Source organism: Cyprinodon variegatus, unplaced genomic scaffold, assembly GCF_000732505.1.
Source record: "Cyprinodon variegatus isolate N-32 unplaced genomic scaffold, C_variegatus-1.0 Scaffold825, whole genome shotgun sequence".
Lineage (NCBI taxonomy): Eukaryota > Metazoa > Chordata > Actinopteri > Cyprinodontiformes > Cyprinodontidae > Cyprinodon > Cyprinodon variegatus.
The window spans coordinates 245,611-264,243 of record NW_015151278.1 but is presented as its reverse complement, the minus strand read 5'-3'; the positions used below and the strand labels follow the sequence as shown (position 1 = coordinate 264,243).

Here is an 18,633-nt window from a genome sequence, read left to right as displayed (position 1 = left end):
CAAATATGATACATTTGGCATTACAGGGATAATGAACAAAAGGATTTATTAATTGAACAAAACGAAAAATTAAAGCACATTGGACAAGAAACCTCAACTGAAAAATGGGAAGAGATACAGACAATTAGTCAGTACAATGGAGGAAAGCAGAGATGAACAAGGAACTATGAGAAACAGCTGATATGAAATGGACAGGAACCCAAAATATACATTTTGTACAATATAACTTCCAACAAGGTGATTTGTTTGGACGTATGATAATACAAAATGTAGAAAGGAACAAGAATAAGATCCCAATCCGCAGACAAGTTAGATGAAATGACCACAACTGGAGAGCAAAGACAACTGAGGGAAAAAAGAGAAATAAAAGAAACTAAAAACTCAAATACTGAGAGATCCTGACAATCACACGTTTTCCTTTATATTTGTTTTCCATTTAGTTCTGAATCTAAATCTGCTAATTTTGATTAGTCTAAAAACACCCCAATGCTTCACACTAAAAGCATTTATTCACAACAGGTGTTAATCCAAAGATGGATACAAAAAATAAAAGAAAGTTAATTTTGTTTTTAACACAATTTTGTCACGCTATGCTTCTATATTGTTTTCTAACCTAACAGAGCATTGAACCTTTCCAACACGTCTTTCATGACTTAGTTTGTCCACTGATGCTCTCTAGGAAACCTCTGTAGCCTCTGCAGAACAGCTGGGTTAAATATATCATGTGAAGGCATTTGGATGTGAATCTATTGGGGGGACAAAATGGAACTTCATATATAGTAAATGCACTGAAAACTATTTATGGTTATCCTTCCACCATGCATGAATAAAATTCAAATATTAAAACCTTTTCAAGGTACTTCTGTAAAGGAGCAAAGGAGTAAAGAATAAAAATCTTCAGTTTTAATATTCAGTCTGTCAGAGCGTCAGATGTGTCTGTTTCATTTCTTCTCCAGGTCTTTTCCTTTATGCTCAGATTCCACGGCAGCCTGGAAGACTTAAGAGCATCCCTCTAATATTACATCTACTAATTTGCTTCATAAGATTTAAGTGCTCTCCCCAGGAAAAACAGATGTCCATTATGATGTTATTGGATGGGAGGTGTGTGTGTTCGTTCACTGGGTAATATCAAAACTGACAGCTTGGAGTTCATGACTGCGCACATCTGAAATAATTTGGTGTTATACGCTAGTATACGGGATATCCCTGGCTGGTTTTACCTTTAGCCAGCGGGTTCGTACGCTCCTACTAAGATATACTAAAAAAAAATGTTGTCATAGAGGGTATAGGCCAAGACAGGCTTTGTGAAACATAAACACTTGCAGTTATAATTCTGATTCCTCTACTTTAACAGGCAAATGGCAGAATTATTTTTTATCACCATTATTGTTATGGTGTTCTGCTACTGCCTTCACTTTCATTTTGTCAGTCATGTGTAACGCTTTCTGTTTCTTCTATTTTAACCACCCAGGAAGCAATGGCCTAATGTCCGTTCATAGTTATTTCACAACCTTTTTTAGAGAATTTCATGAGAGACCAACACATAAAATGGCATAACTGCAAAGGGGATGTGAAATTATACTTTTTAAAAAAAAATTTTTTATTTCTAACAATTAAAAAACTACAAAAGTTTTATCAGCCTCCTTTTGAGTGATAGCTCTTAATATAATCTGGTGAAACTTATTTCCTTGAGAAGTCACCTTCTGGCTCAGTAATGTGCTTGGAGGGTGATTTAAGCGTCTTTTAAACATGGGTATATTGGGTATGAAATAAAAACAAATCATTGCCAAAGTGGGAGCTGGTGGTGGTAGCATCATGATGTGGAGGACCAAGAAGCTGATCAGGTTTGATGGGAAGAGGACCAGAGTCTGAAAATAGGCCTTACCCTGAAAAAAAAAAAAACTATTAGGGACTATTAACGGCCGGAGATAGAAGAGATGGGTTGCCTTCCTAGACCAACCCTGGTTTTACAACTCGAGCAGCAGTGGTCTAGATCAATCCATTTTAGGGAAATTTTAAATTAACATCCAACTAAGAATTTCTTTCCACTTATTTGAGAAACGAGAAAAACGAGAAAAGAAGTTTCAGGAGGTTTTTATTCTTAAAAAGTATAAAAGTTGCAATATTATCATATTAAAAAATACTTTAAAAAGTTAACTGAAACAGTTTCTCCTTGTCAGCTTTTCATTTGGACTTAAACATGGTTACCATTATGGTAACTATGTTACCATGTTTAAAGTCTTGTCATGGAGGAAAGTGAAGTTCTGACTCAGTTGCAGGTTCTCTGCTAACAAGTTATCTTAATATTCTAGCAGCATGATGCTGCCACTACCATGTTTATTTTTTTCAGGGTGTGGTTTTCTGTCACACAAAGCATTTTGGCTGAAAGGGTCATTTTTTCCCCTCTCCTCTCCTGAGTAGGGCTGGGTATTTTCGCCAAAGTCCTGAATCGATTCGATTTTGATTCATACAGTTCTAAATCGATTAATTGCGATTCGATCTGTTTTTACAATAATGAAAGTGGTTCAACTGTGTTTCAAAATACTCATGTATTTTATTTTTTCCTGTCATATTAAACGCAAAGTACAAAATTGTAAATCGGACAGTTTAAACTTGAGATGTGAACAAAACTGTCTCAAAAGTTCAAACTTGTTCGTGAAAAGTGAAAAAGTGAAGCTTTACTCAAGCAAGCAGACGTGACACAGCGGGGACACAGCAGACATGCATGAGCTGTATTATCTTCACTGCACAAACTATATTTTCAGGGTTATCTGTAATAACTACAGGGTTTGCTGGTCAGCCCCTATTTGTTAATGTCTTCAGTCAACCTATTGGCTATATTTGCAGCTGTCTGGCTTTGTCAGGACTCCCGTCTATGTGTTTGTGTTTCTGTGTTTGTCCTCCTTCGTCCACCAGGAAGCGCCTGGTCCTGGTCCGGCTCCTCACACACCTGCTGATGGTTTCCTCATTAACGGAGTGTTCTCAAGCTGCTGTCTGTCACTACCTCAACGCCAGAGTGTTTGCCAGTTTTGGGTACTCTAGCCAAGCTGAGTTTTGCTGAGTCAAACTGAGTTCTTGTCAACCTGAGTTTTAACATTGTTTGACTTTTGCCTCTCGGCAGGAAGTCATCCTGTAAAATGGATTTTTTCGGACCTTCTCTCCCTGGAAGGATCAACTGGGCTTCAAACTGAGCTGGGGTTCAAACAGGAGGTTTGGATCCACTTTCCCCAAGAGATCGTTTGAGCTTCACACTGAGAAAGGGATTCATCTCCATTACGGCCCGTTCAAGTACCGCAGGAAATCTGAGTGGCAGTCCGTTTCTCCGTTCAACTACAAACAACCGCATTCTGGGTAAACCATGTTCCGCCCTCCAGAATCAGACAAACACTGGAACTACAGCATAGAGACTGGAGTCAAAGATTCAACAACTTCTCTGGAAACGTGAGTCAGCAACCAAATCCTCTTCTCCAAGTTCATGAATCTATTTTCTCACTGAGCCTGAACTAACCACTGTGTCTTCCCCTCACTTTTCAGTTCCTGTTGAGCAGTGTTCAGAGCTACACTTCTCTCTGAATGATCTCTTCAATAAAACCTGTTAAACCTTTTCCCCTGGTCTCCCTGCTTGGTCTTCTGCATTTGGGTCTGAACTTTAGTAAAATCATGACAGGCTTGAAGAAATTTCGAGAGCATCTTTCCTGCTCATTCACGTCACTATAAAACTAATCGATCTCATTCCCTAGACATCGATTTTGCAAAAATGTAAAGGAATCGATTCAAAATCGATTTTTTTACCCAGCCCTACTCCTGAGTTAGAATAAAGCTGGCTCCACTATCCAGGTTTTCATAACACATAAGATCCTAATTCAACATAGTGAATTATTTGATTATAAGTTAGGTATAAGGTTTAAGAGGTGTGAATACTTTTGTGAAGTATTGCAATTCATTCTTCATTTTTAGTCCAACTGCCTCAGCCTTTAAGCTGCTCTGGCCACCCATGTCTGTGTGCATCATGGTACCTGTGAAACCCTTATTTTCCAGCCATTACTGTGTTAATGGGTCTAATTTAAAAGCTTCATGACTGTTTGGGTTCCTAATTTATGTTGACACAGCAGGTCGTCATTGGTAAATTTCCCACAGCTTCGTTCTCTTTCTCCTTGAGTGAATAGAAAACAATTAATTTTAAGAGCAGTGGAAGTCACTGTTAAGACTTTATGACGGTGCTTTCTTCTCGCATCATGCTTTCATTAAAATTGCGCCTGGAAATGATCCTCTCTTTAATACTCAAGGCTTCCAGATCATGAATCAAGCTGTGGCCAGACATGCAGCTGGCGCCTTCCTCTGTACATTTCTTGGATTTCATCTGCCTTGTGTTTATACTTTGAGCTTCCAGAATTGCATATCAGGTTCAGGATCAAGCTGGGAGGTGTATCCATGCCAAGGCTCACACAAACATCTGGACGCATCAGCCGCGACTACAGAGGTGTGGGATTTCCTGTGCAAAATGAGATGACAGACATCTTTGGACAGGATAAATATTATTGCAGGAGCGATCCAAACATGAAGATAATTCATCCTATTTTTAGACTTCACAAAAGAGCAATCACAACTTTTTTTTGCCTTTGAATTAAGGATACAATTTCTGAAAATTACAATTGGCTTCTTTGCTTTGCAGATGTAACCAAATGATGCAAACATTTGAATTTAAAATGCCAAACATCCTCTGCATGTTTCCATCACTGGCTCCATGTCCCAGTGACCTTGGTGGAGGTTCTTCTGTCACAGGGAGCGTCTTTGTTAGTCGAGCGAGGGTGGCATGAAGGCAGTCAGACAGACAGACAGACAAATGGGCTGTTTGTTGGGGCTTGTTTGTGTCGGTTGCCATAGCAGCTGTTGGACAATACAGGCGGGAGCATAGTGCTACATGACTGAGAGCAGCTGTGCAGAGAGCAAATAGCTGCAGAAAGACATGCAAAGAAGAAGGATCTGATGGAGCTGTAGATCCTCTAAGAATGTTATTTAATCTAAAAGTTATCAGGATGGGTGGAGCCTTGAATGCAAACACAACTGCTACTGAGATGAAAGCATTTCAAATCCTGACTTTGGAAAATATTCAGCTGCATTGCATGATATTGTTCTTGTTCACATTTGTATTTTGCATTCTTTTTATCTTTTTTCACATTTGGAAAATCCCCCTCATTATAGCTGCTTCTATCATTCAAAGATAGACCTTTGTATCGAGTTGTGTCCACAGAATACTTGAGGTGTTTCCTGTTTCTGCAATGGAGCTTTATTTTTAAATGACCAAATCATTTGAAACAGGAAACCTTATAACCAATGTGAAAAATATTTATTTATCCATCAATTCTGCCTGCAGATAAAGCTCAAATAAGGTCATTCATGTTGTAGTCAGATGATTTCCCACCCGGAGTGGCTTCAGTCAGGGGCAACAACTATGCATCTGATAAGGAGCGTCAGATTCTGAGCTCAATTACGAACTTTACTTTCTTTTTCATAAACTAAACCAACTGATCCTCTCAAGTTGAAAACTGAATAGTGGAACAGTTTTTGCCACTGTTGTCTTGCGGCAACAAGGTCTGGGTTCGATTCCCATCCTGGGGTCTTTCTGCATGGAGTTTGCATCGTCTCCCTGGGCATAAGTGGATTCTCTCTGGGTATTCTGGCTTCCTCCCACAGTCCAAAAACATGATGTTAAGATTAATTGGCTTCTCTAAATTGTCCTTAGGTGTGAGTGTGTGCGTGGTTGCCCTGCGACAGACTAGCAACCTGCCCAGGGTGGACCCCGCCTTACACCCATAGACTAACGGAATAAGGTGGTTTGTTGAAAACTGCTAAGAATAGTCAAACATCCACTTGAGCTACAATAAATTTGATATTTATCTTATTTAAATCAGATGGACCCATCTGAATTTTTTTTTGAAGTACCCTTTAAGTCCAATCTGTATCAGCCACTTTTAATATTTCCTTTGAGAGCTGTGTTTTTAAAGGAAATTTTTACTTTTAACATAAGTGATTAGTCATAGAACTTATCAAATGATAAACTCCTTTTGTTTTCCCTTTAGAATCTTCTAATTCTTAACATAACCAAGTCTAATAATTCATTTGAAACAGCTGTAAGCTCAAAAGTAGCCTTTATCTTGAAGCCTTAATAACATGCATAAAAAAGTCAAAGAAAAGATCATTTTATTTCAAATGGCCTCCTAAATCTGCTCTTTCTCTAACTTCAAACAGCGACTGATGCCTATCTTGGCCAGGTCTCCCTTGCAAAAGAGATTTTTAATCTCAATGGGTATTACCTGGTTAAATAAAGGATAAATAAAAAAAAATAAAAAAAAATGAGCATCAGTCACAATAAACAATTCAATGAGAGGATTGTCAAACATTTTCTGGACGTTCGCCATCTGGAAACCAAACAAGCTTGAAAAGTGGAAATTATAATTGGATCTAATGTAATTTGTAATTATTCTGTCCATACTAAAGATGCCGATGGAACTCATAAAAGGAAAATCTCGTTTAATTACCATTAATGAAAGAACAGCCTCTGGCGGTGCCATGTCCAGGGTTTTATTTTTAAGAAACTAGGCTTCAACATTAAAAAAGTCATATATATTTTATGACAGTGCTCTACTATAATTGTCATTTGATGTGAAACTTTGCTTAAGTGGAAAAACTGTCAGAACTTTTCTTTACAAAACAAAAAAAAAAAAGACACAAAATAAAGAAAAATCAAAGACACAAATTTCATAATGTTTCATTGGAAAAGTGGAAGCCAAAGGACAATGTCACCATGACTTAACATAAAATTACAAAATAAAAAAACCCCCAAAATGGCCTAAAACAGGTCAAACAAAAGCAAATGCATTCAAATTGGTTCCCCGCATGGAAGCGAGCGATTTGTTTAGAGGTGTTCCATTGTCTGAGAGGTTTGGTTTCTTCAATCTTGTTCCCACAAAGCGTTCACGCCGCGATGCTTCGCCCTGCAGATGAAGCAAAGCAAGCTCAAGTTACACAGGTCCAAGTGCAAAGACAAGTCGTGTTCCAAGGAAGTCTATGCAAATGGCATGAAAATATGGGGACAGTACCTGTCTATTTGTAGGTGTGGCTCTCGGCACCACCACGTCCAAACCCTAAATGACAGGAAGAAAAACCAGACATTAGGTTTTAAAAGGGCAATTTGCAGATGTAAAACGGGACACCATAGTAACAAGGATGTTAAAAACTTTAACAGTCCTGTGGTATCTGACAAATATTACCTGCATTTATATAATTATATTTACAGTTTGGGACTGTTTTTAAGAGTTCAGGGGGTGACTGGATAAAAAATATGATTTAAAGAAATGATGGATTACCTTTAGGTCCAAACATTGCAGCATAGCAGGGTTTGTTACAGTACGGCTTGCCTTCATGCTGTAGGAGGAAAAACACGTAAAACAAGTTATTATTATGATAAAATGAGGCTAAGTCAAATTAGATGTTGATTTAATTCAAGCTGTTGGTTATTTTTTATTGTAGAAATGCACAATGCACCTCTCTGAACTTATTTGGACGATTCCTGTTTCTGGAAATTTTTTAAAGGCTGACCTGCTGATTTAGGTTTGACTTTTTTCCTCTAATATCTGTTGCATGTAAAAAAAAAAAAAAAGCACTAATACACTACTTTTTTATTTATTTCTTATTTTAACAGATTAAATTGTTTTGAATCCAACAAAGAAATTGAGAGATTCCAAGTACCCTTCTCTTTTATTAAAGATATGTATATCAATAATGTCTAATATTGCTAAAACTTTAAAACTAACTCATAGTTTTACTTGTTATGGTTTAAATAATTGACTGAAAACATGATGGGGGAAAAATATAATTTCCTAGTTCTTGATATTCCAATCAGCAATTAAAACTAGTAAAAAAATCGGGGGCATCTTTTTTTAATAGTAATCAAATTATTTGTAAGAGTCACAGCTTTTATTGAAATTTAATTTTAATTAGCTCACCTCCGCATGTGAGCCAGCAGACAGCGTCTTGTTGCACTTCTCACACTTCAGACATGGCCTGTGCCAGTCCTTCCCCAGTGACGTCACCCTCTCAGCTGCAATAACACACAAAAAGGAGAGAAATTAATAACAATCGCAGAATGACCTCTGCAACAAAGACCTGCACTGTCGTCTGGTGAGGAGATGGGAGCCGCAGAGTCCGGCTGCAGGGCACATGAGCTCATGGAGCTGGGAAGTTTTAGTCCCGTGTCTACTTTAAACCACAAAGATGAACTCAGTGCAGATTACTGTTAGGTGTGGTCGAGGGGCGGAAAAAAGACAGACTGTCCCTGAGGGAATCTGTTCTCCTTTTGCCTCATAAAGTCTGATAAAACTTTATCAGTTGTGGATGATCTGTGAAAAACATCCACCCAGGAGAATTGTAAAAGAGGGAAGACATATAGCAGAACCGCCCTGCATTATGGATCTGCCTTAGAACTGACAGAGCTTCAAATGCATTTTCTGCACTCATGACAGGAGGAGAAGTGAGACAGAGGATTTGCATCCACTAATAAAGAAAACATGTTTTAGTGAGAACGCCTTTATCGGAAAGGAAATGAGGAAAGCAGAGCTGCGGCTTTTTGAAAACGAGGAGCTAATGGTTCCATCTAGATGTAGATTTGCATTATGATTTGGAACTTAACTATTTATGTTTAAACACCAAGATTAGATTAAAACCAGGAGTCTCCAGTTGAGGTGAAGAAAGAGAGAATCGCTGCTGGAAGGAAATGGAAGGATACAAAATTTTATTGGAGTTCTGTCCTGGTGGGTAAAGTAGCTTCAGGCCAGATTTTCTCATTTTAATTGGTAAAATAATCTAAATGACTTAAATTTCCCTCAATCTTCCTGTGTATAGCATTAACAGAGGTTCCTCTCCCCAACCTGTTGCTGTGCACTGCTGGTCAGCTGGGTCAGAAAAGGTTGCTGCACTTTCCAAATTCACCAAGACACAAATAAGTCTGTTTAAAAAAAACATTCAGAGAGGTGAAAGAGAGCGCATCATGGCTGAGCTGCAAAGCAATCGTTGCTTTTCTATTTTAGATCAAAGCAACAGGGGCTGGGTGGTGAAACAATATTAGTGATTTTTATCACTAGTGTTAAAAAATAGAAAGAAAATCAATACAATAGCAATTATCTGTATCTGGAATGTTTTTAGTAAATAGCATAATTTTAATTGTGTTTTCTTTGCACCCAACCAACATTCATCCATGGCATGACATGGATAATAGATAGAAAACATCTTGGATTATTTAATACCTCTTAGAGATAAGGGGTTATGTTAAAGGAACGGCTCTTCTGTATCTACAAATGTCATTTATATATGAGTATATATTGAAAAAATAATCTTGGAGGCTGAAAAAAGATTTTTAACATGGTTTATATGTTCTTTTTATTTTGATATTTGCAAATAGTCCAAAGAAAACTCCAATCTCTTTCCTAATGCTCAGTAATGCCTGTGGATACTGAAAAGAATGGGAATCAACCACAACATCAGGCAAAGCCACTAGCCTCCAAACATACACATCATGTCAGGAAATGAATCATTTTGGCCCTAAAAATAACCGACTGTAGCAAAGGATTACAAGTAAGCCATGAGAAGTATGTGTAAGAGTCTCCTGAGGTGGGTCAGACTCTTGAGCCAAGTCTAGGAAAACATCTCAACTGAATGCGGTGGACAAAAACGCCCAGCCTGTGCAAATCATTATTTAACCTCCAATAACAAACCACTAGGTAGGGTAAACAAGAGGGCTAGCCCAACAAGATAAACAGGGTCGACTCTAATCTGCTGTAATTATGCTCATTTTATCTGTCTGATAAGGCCAACTGTTATGTTTCTACCTGATAAAATGAGGATTAAATGAGGTATGAAAGACTGAGGACAAATGATCCCTTTGGATTTCTGTATCAACCCTCATTGCCTGGAGCACTGTGGAAGCAGTCCAGTATACACAGACACACGAAACTCACAGGAAAAACACGTCATCAGCTGGTTAACCCTTTGGTTCATTCCATCCCAGCAAAGATTAATGAAAAGACGTTGTCAGAATCGGTTGCGCAAAAAGTCTAATCTGGTTTAAAAAGGGATACTTATAAGTTAACATCATCCTTCATCCTTTTATGTGTCCTAATTTGGTGTTAATCCAGATTAGGTAGTTGGTAATTTGAGAGGGACCAACAGCAAAGTGAACATTTACTGTCTAGAAAGAAGTCAGGAGACAATTTTGATAAGAAAAACGTTTAAATTTTCATCATATTTGCATTTGGTGGTAATTTACATATAAGGAAATGATTGTATACACAGGAAATAGGAAGTAGGAGCTGTTGCACCAGTGATCGTCCTGTTTGGAACACAACAACAGAACATGAAATGCATTTTTCGGTCAAAGTAACTCAAACATTAAACCAAGGGGCGATAAGAATTATAAACTGCAATCAAAATGTTGATTTTCATTTCCATCAGACCTTTGACCGAAGACGCTTTCTCACGATTTATTTTTACAGCCCGTTTTCAGCCTCTCCTGTGAAGAAACATATGCTTCTTACTAACAAAACCATCCAATGAATAGTTTAAACCTATTCCGCTGTGAAGTTTCTTTGCAAATGGGACTGTTTTAAGAACTACAAGAGTGCTTTGGTTTAGTCGAGGGTTGAAACAATTAATTTTATTAATTGTAATAATCAATTATTGAAATAATCGTCAACTAATTTAGTAATCGATTAATAATTAATTGGAGTACAGACTATAAAATAGGCCTTTAGCTGCCAGAGCGACCTATTAGAGCAGCAATTATACAAAGATTGTAATAAAAATACATAAACCTTTAGCATTTAAGATAAAAACATTTTTCTGTCGGTTTATATGCTGTATCCAGAACTCCTCAAGCGGAAAAAAAGTTTGTGTTTCATCTGGTTTAAATTGGCAAAAAATCTTCTTTAGGAAACCTTTCGCTATCTGATCAATAAATGAATAATTGAAAAAACAAATGATGGATTACTCGATTTGCAAAATAATCGTTTGTTGCAGCCCTAGTTTAGTCCCTTATGGACTAGCCCTTCTTTTTCAACCTTTTCTAGCAAACTAATCTGGATTTCTCAATAAAATAAATAGATAACCAAGATTGTTTTCTACTGCAGATAAGATATAAGTGGTTTATAAATCTTTTTAAGGCTTCTTCCTGTTTAGGGCTGTTATAGTTATCCAAGGGCAATTAAGAACAAACCCATAACCGTCAAGGTAAATAACTCATGTGGGAAACCAAGCGGAGCTCATTTTTGTGGTTTAAAAAAATTCTCCTTCACTCAATGCCTTAGGGTAAACGAAAACACTCCCCATTTGGCTCGGCTGAGGTATTGCTGCTAAAACGCCGACATTTTGAAGAGCTTCCAACAAGAGAAAAACATTCTCCTGTTGTTGGATCTCCATCATTCAGGCAGCGGTAGCTTGATTGTTTCCATCTGAGCATCAGCAATGGGAAGATGTGATAGAGAGGCCGTTTATATAGGAGATAGGAAATTAATTTGGACACTTAAAGATAAATATGTCTGTTTTCAAAAAGAATGAAAAAGTATTGTTTCATGCTTTAATCCCCTCAGCTATGAAAGAGAACTTCCATCATGGAGGCAGACCTAATGCTTGTTCTGTTCTGGCAGAAGCTGACTGATTTGATTATATTGGAAGGGAGGGAAAAGATTAACCATGAAGGAGAACAGAACGACTGGCTCAACGATCACACAGTCCAAACACTTGGCTTTGCGCTTTTCTTTGGCTTCCACGCCACTTTGACCAAGAATGAAGCTGCTGGTGGACAGAGACAGAAGAAAAACATGGAGTCGTGGGGTGATTAATATCTGCTTTGACCGGGCCATCTCGTGGGACACAGAATAAGGGAGTAGTTTACAAAATCAGAAACCTACTTCCTCTGCTCTGCTCTTTACTCATGGAGCTTAGATACGGTGAAGGATTGGGTCCCTAATCAGGCAAAGATCTTCCAATCCAAATTAACCTCATAATGAAAAAGCTCAGAGGGCAGAGAACCCAGAGACTGCTGCAGCACAAATCTATAGAGTTATTATTATACTATATATACTATATTATACTATACATAATGACTATTATACCTTTTTCACAGCTATGCTGCATTTTCTGACTTATTTTAGCCCAAAAGATTCCAACCTCAGAAAAATACATGGTTGTTATGGAGATGAATCCTTAAAGAGAGAATTCCAAAAAATTTGGAATGATGTTTTATTAAAGCTTTATAAGGAGTTAAAGCTTTATAAGGAGTTAATATCTATAGTTTAGTTAAATCCTCATCACATCTTCATCATGTGGAAAGGTACGTGAGGTAGAGGGCGTACCACCGCTTATCTTCCTGTGTGAAACTTGTGCAGAGCAGGGAGCAAGAAAAGGTTTTCCGGTCAGAGTAACGGTCGGATATAAAAATGAAGCAATAGAAAAAGCAAATATTTGACAGCAATTTAAGGAAAGAACTATTTTGTTGTTATTCCACTTTGCTTTTCTTTTGCAACAGACATTTTCTCCAACCGGATGCACTTCTTATCTTCCATTCACAGTTAATATAAAAACATAAACAGTAGTGCCCAACCCATGATTTCAGTTTCTAAGACATGTGTGAGTTAATTAGTAAATAACCACCCAACGCTAAGGTGAATAGATCTTATGCACATTTATGAGACTGGAAAGGGAGTCCCCTCTTTAGGCCCCTTTCTAAATAACTTCTTGGTCCAACAACTCTTGTTTTATACAAAATAAAGAAATCAACTGGATTATGTTGCGCAGGTCTGATGTCATTTACTTTTAAAAGAGGCAAACAGAAAGATTGTGAACTATTCATTTAACATCTATCTACATCAGAGGAGCATAAGAAAGTGAACTCAGAGACTCTGTCAGGTATCTTGTGACTAAATGCATTTTTTTCTTAATTTAAAATCAAATCAAACCTGCAGCTGTTGGGCGATTTTAACGAATTACCATTTAAAATGAAGAAAAATAACTTTTCATTTGCAATATTTACATCACCCCCTCCAAATATGAATATTTCCATTATGTTTTATACATAAAAACCATGCAACTCAGAAGTAAATAAAATTTTAATTAAATGGCTACTATTAGGTTAATCTAATCTGCTTATCTCTTACTATAACTAATGTTCGACATAAAATGTATGCTTTGAATTGAATGTGCTGAGCGTGAAATACTTGTCTCGTTCATTGCTTAGATGTCAAATGCATAAAAAATGTACATAGATTTTTATTTTGGTAAAATTAAATATATGTGGAGGTTTTTTAAATTGGTTTTTAAAACATGTGTTGCATTTTTCGTTTCATTCAGATTTCCTGTTTCCTCATTTGAGCAGGAAAGACGCACATTTTCAGCAACCAGGAAATGAGATAGATCTAAAAGTAGAGGAAAAAATGCAGAGAAAAAGGCATAAATCTTACCGAAGTAAACCTCCTTCTGGCACTTTGGGCACTTTGGCATCTTGCTGCTGTTGTGTTTGTGTGTAGGAGAAAAGCAGGTCCTGATCCTTGGCCACCTGTCAGATCTGAGCAACCACGCCTCACTGCAGCCAGATGTGCGCTCCCTGCTGCATTTATAGAGGAGAGGAAACGCTTCTACTCAATGCTTGCTCTCTCTCGCTCTCTCTCTTCCTCACAGTGGGAGAGGCCTCAGCCACACTGATTCTCATTAGTGCAGAAAACAGAGCACTTACGTTAATATGACACACAGCTTCTCTGCAATACTTAATCACTGTTTTATCTATCTTTGTTTACACTGAATGACTTGTGGTGCAAAATGGCACAAACTATAAAAAATCTAAATAATATGATATGTTTGATTCTATTTATTAATCTACCGGTAATATGTAGCGCTGCAACTAATGATTATTTTGCAAATTGGTTAATCTGTTGATTAATTGATTAATAATCAGATAGGATCCTGGAAGGAAATATTTTATAAAATCAAACTATTTGAAAGTAAAACTTTTCCACTTGAGGATTTCTGGATAGAGCACATTAAAGGTATAGTGGAGGATGCTCTTTTTTAGGGTGGATCATCAAAATAATTGGTCCTCCTAATTGTCAATCATTCTGGTGATATGTTGGCGTAAGTCCGTCCTACGCGCTCGTCTCCATTTTCACTTACCAGTGGCGAGTCTGACATAGTGGAACAATTGCAAATCTTCTTTTGGAAAGTAAGCTTGTATGCAATGGCGTAACGACACAACAATAGGCCCATAAGCAACATAATTTGGGTGGGTCCCATATGAAGTACACCATTGCTCACATTAATGCTCACATTGTGGATGCATATTATGGTTTTAATCTACGCCCTGGATTACCCATAATTCCAAGTCGTATTGTAAAAAATAAAATACTCAAATACATCGTTCTTTTAAGATCTTTATTGCAGTTTGAAACATATTATATGAGTGTATTTTTTACAAACCGTGTAATGAACTATACACAGTCTTTAACATAGTAAATAAAAGTACCACTATCTGCTTTGCTATTGGTGTCGCGTTTAAACGGCTCACCATTGTGTTGAAATCTGGGTTGGGGTATAAATAAGGTTCGGCCATTTATATTAGTATCAGGTTGGTTCAAGAGGAATTTTTCGCACCATTACATTTGCAAAGATCCTAGTCCACAATTGCGTAGGGGGCCAACCAGGTGTCAGGCCCCTAAGAGGTCGGGGGCCCCTAAGCAACTGCAGTCTTTGATTACCGATAGTTACGCCATTGCTTGTATGACGATGCAAAGAGCAACTTTTAAACAGAGCGTGCACGAGCTATACCTTTAAGGGACAATTAAAAAAAAATCTTAATTACAAAATATTATGTTTTTTTGTTGCAATTTTGGTATAATTGCTGCCCTAAATGGGTCTTTCTGTCAGGCATTTTTCAGAGTCTCTATACTCCAGTTAACCATTAATCGATTACTAAATGATTTGACGATTGTTTCAATAATCGATTAATCACGATTAATACAATTAAATGTTTCCGCCCTACTAATATGCATGTTTTCTAGTTGGGAGAAAGTTGGAGCACAAAGTAAACCCACACTAGGATGCGGAGAACTGGTAGGACCCATAAAAACAAAAACAAGGACCCTGTATAAAAGCAAAGTAACATTGTAAATGTTTACTCCACAGTGCAACACTAACTGATATTTTAACATTAACCCTAACCAAAATCCATTATTAATGTGTTAGACTATATAAAATAATATCTGTCTTTATAGCGTTTATGGTCTATTCTTTTGCCTATTTGTTGCTAACACTAGTGTTATATTACTACCAGCAGGTCAAAGGTTATTATAATATCCAAAGGTTTTGCACACCCTGATGCGTTGACGTTTGGCTCTATTAGTCCTAACTCCATGGAAAGGTAAGATGACTGACCTTTAGCATACACAACGTTGGAATAAATAGAAGAAAATCTGGCAGTGATTAAACAAAGTCCTTTTCTTTTATTCATATTAGTTTGCAGAGTGACTAATGATAAGGACGGCTTTCACTACGCTCTGAATGGGATGGATCTACATCTTTGTTAGATAAACAAAACATGTAATCAATCACGTCTTCATTGAACATTCCTGTTTATCCATCACCAGTCTGGGTGAAAGGAAAGTGCAGGAGGCTCAATAACTTTAAACATTTCTATATCAGAAATATAGGTTTGATTTCACTATGTTTAGCATTAAATGGTAAACTTCTGCAAACCTTCATCTTGTGAACGCGCTCTCTGACATGATTCAAAATATAATGTTTTATGACTACAAACTCTTCATGATCAGAAAGCTTAGCACATCCTGATCACGATGATGCAGCATCTCTACAGAAGGTGCAGTTTTTTTACGTTAAATACAATCACACCTTTAAAGATAAAATTGATATTTTAAGTCTACTTTTTAGTCCAACATGTAACTTTTCCAGGGAACTTATTTTAATGACAAGTTTTTACTCTTTCTAAGGTAGTGACTCTGACTGTTTTTGAGAGGATAGCTCCAAAGTGAAATAATGAAAGTTTGAGAAAAGAAAACAAAATGAACAAAATGAAGGAGCTTAACTCAATATAACAGTGCCACCTGAAGAACAAAAAGTCATGTCATAAAATTTTCTTATGAACATTTTGTCAAGTCAAAACTCTAAATTAGATTTTTTTCTTTTAATCTTTCTATTTTTTTAATATAATAATCTGAAAATTGAATCATGCATGTTGCTTTAAATTTATGCAAGTCTTTCATGGCATATTTCCACAGCTCAACATTAATCAGACTTAGATTCAGCCTGGATTTCTGTGCATTTAGCTTTACCTGTATTTCCATCATCCCTGACCAGTTTTAACAGCCTTGCTGCAGAACAGCATCCCGCAGCATGATGCTGCCGGCACTGTCCTTGTTTCCTATGATGTAAGCAAAGGAGAGCTGGACTAGAGCCAACAGCCTGCTGCACAGCTGCTGCCTTGTTTCTTTGTGGTGAAACAATGCAGAAAATTGACTGATTACGTAATGGTGACTATGTCATCAGCCTGTGGGTTGAAATCAGTTCTGAATCTGATCTTTGTATGTAATCATAACAGCAAATATCTATAACTTCCGACTCCAGATTGGGCTTGTAACTTTATCTGTGGGACAGGAAAGCTGCTGTTACTCAACAAGTTTTATTTCATATAGTGTGGGATAGGTTTGCTATGGTTACTTTTTTACGTAGCCTTTGCCTTACACACACACACCCACACACACAGACACACACCTTCAGAACTGACTGCCCTCTGCTCCACCTGAATGACTTTTAAAAGATAGCAAAGCAATGAATCTACCATGGTAACCAAACAGCAGTAGGTTTGGTTTTCCCACCTGTTGAGTAAAATAGAAATGACACACCTTGTATGTTGTTTTTTTGGTCTCCTCCTAAAGAAAGTGCTGAGGTCATATTATGAAACATGTCAATATGAATTAAACAAAAATGCCCCTTTTTAAGGAAGGATTATCTGAATGACTGCAAAGAGCAACAACAAACCAACAAATGTTGCTTTTTTATTTTTTTGCAAAGAGAAGCACTGGCATTGTTGTCAAAAAAATGAAATTCGGCCTGTTATAAAAAATGCATGACGACAACCACTCCTTAGAGATGCGGTCATCCACCTTAGCTATCATTTGTGCTGACAGATTAACTTGATTGAGATTTATTAGGGTATTCAAAATCCTTGGATTAAGAGGATAACCATATAGTTTTTTTATTGGAGGATTTCCTTGGACGACAGGAAGAAACTCTGGACTCCTCAGATGAATCATTAAGGAGGCCTCTTTCAGCCACCCAGGTAGACGGGTGGAGTAAGGCTTGGTTTTAGGAGTTGGAAGTAGCCTTTGCCAAGGTTTCAATCCAACCAGTGAATCTGACGCATTGCTGTCTTATAATAACATCTTAGAGGGATCTGTGCAGCCCTCCCTTAAAATTAGGGAAGCTTAACATGGCCGTTGCATGTTTTACATCAGCAATCAAGTACTGTGTTTGTCCTCCCAAACCTCTGCCACATGAAGGCACCAGTGTACACAGACTTAAACAGAACTGGAAACCATTCTCTTTAAAGGTCATTTGCTTTTAAAGCTGCTTTTCAGAGACTCTAAACATTACGTCCTTGATGTGGTGGTCCGAATCAGTGTCATGTTGGTTTGTAGCTTTTGCACCACATGCAGAATCAAACAGAGAACCAGTGAGTTTTAACGTTTTATTTATAAAAAGAACCTGGGAGGAAGTCTGAATGCAAAGAACTGCAGGAAGTCAGTTGAACTTTCTGGTTGGTCTGAGGAGAGAATGCAGACTGATCAGGAAGGAGATGGTTGATGACAATTGATTAGTGATTGATTTGATTTCTTGAGGGATGAAGGGGAGACAGCAGGGATCTGTGGGGGTTTGATTAGCCGGGTTTGCAGACTGTACCCCAGAGGTCCAGGAGAATGTGAGTGAGTGATGAAAACTGAGAACTGCTGCACACAGGTAGGAAGGTTGGAGAGAGACTAAGGTTCACTGGTTTGCTGGAACAAAAACAGAGGTCACATTAAAAGAGATTCACAACAAGACTAATTTCAACCACAATATCATCAGGGGTAATCATTCTGCGAAGAGATTTTATCCTTCGCCTCGTTTTTGACATCAAGTCAGTGTCGGCCCAGCCACCAGCAAAGATCTTCTCTGTAACAAGAAACTCACTCACACCAGAACAAATCAAAATCCCAGAGACCCAAACAGAAAGCTTATAACAATCAGCCTGAGTAAGACAGACTCCTGAATGCTAGTTTTTATAAATATGCAGTGGTTTTGCTTACTTTTACTGAAATATAAAAAGAAGATATGTGCATTTGAGATAGCTACTATTTAACATCTGCAATCTTCTATGTTTTAGATTTTTAGCAGCGATGAGGTTTGCTTGATTGGGTTAATATAAGTTTTCTGCATTTTACCTCTGAGTACATTTATCTGGCAGATATGCTCACGGTCATTTTACATCCAAACTGTACAACAAGATGAAACAGAATTTTTACTGTCTAGGAGCTATTGATG

The 18,633-nt window shown here is 37.5% G+C and overlaps 1 protein-coding gene across 1 annotated transcript; it reads right to left on the bottom strand.

The window, feature by feature from the left end:
- Positions 1 to 6,560: 6,560 nt before the first annotated feature.
- Positions 6,561 to 13,671, bottom strand: LOC107098950 (cysteine-rich protein 1). The gene is made up of 5 exons (XM_015396853.1): positions 13,509 to 13,671; positions 8,007 to 8,101; positions 7,368 to 7,425; positions 7,101 to 7,145; positions 6,561 to 6,995 (listed from the first exon to the last, which is right to left on the bottom strand). The coding sequence occupies exons 1-4, from the start codon at positions 13,546 to 13,548 to the stop codon at positions 7,105 to 7,107; spliced, it is 234 nt and encodes a 77-aa protein (XP_015252339.1). The 5' UTR covers positions 13,549 to 13,671; the 3' UTR covers positions 6,561 to 6,995; positions 7,101 to 7,104.
- Positions 13,672 to 18,633: the final 4,962 nt, after the last annotated feature.

Bases quoted from the DNA above. Each gene is read 5' to 3' on its own strand.
- LOC107098950 (XM_015396853.1), bottom strand. From the start codon at position 13,548: ATGCCAAAGTGCCCAAAGTGCCAGAAGGAGGTTTACTTCG. The intron at 8,102-13,508 runs GTAAGATTTATG...GTGTTATTGCAG, and splicing joins CCAGAAGGAGGTTTACTTCG to CTGAGAGGGTGACGTCACTG. The intron at 7,426-8,006 runs GTGAGCTAATTA...TTCCTCCTACAG, and splicing joins CTGCTGGCTCACATGCGGAG to CATGAAGGCAAGCCGTACTG.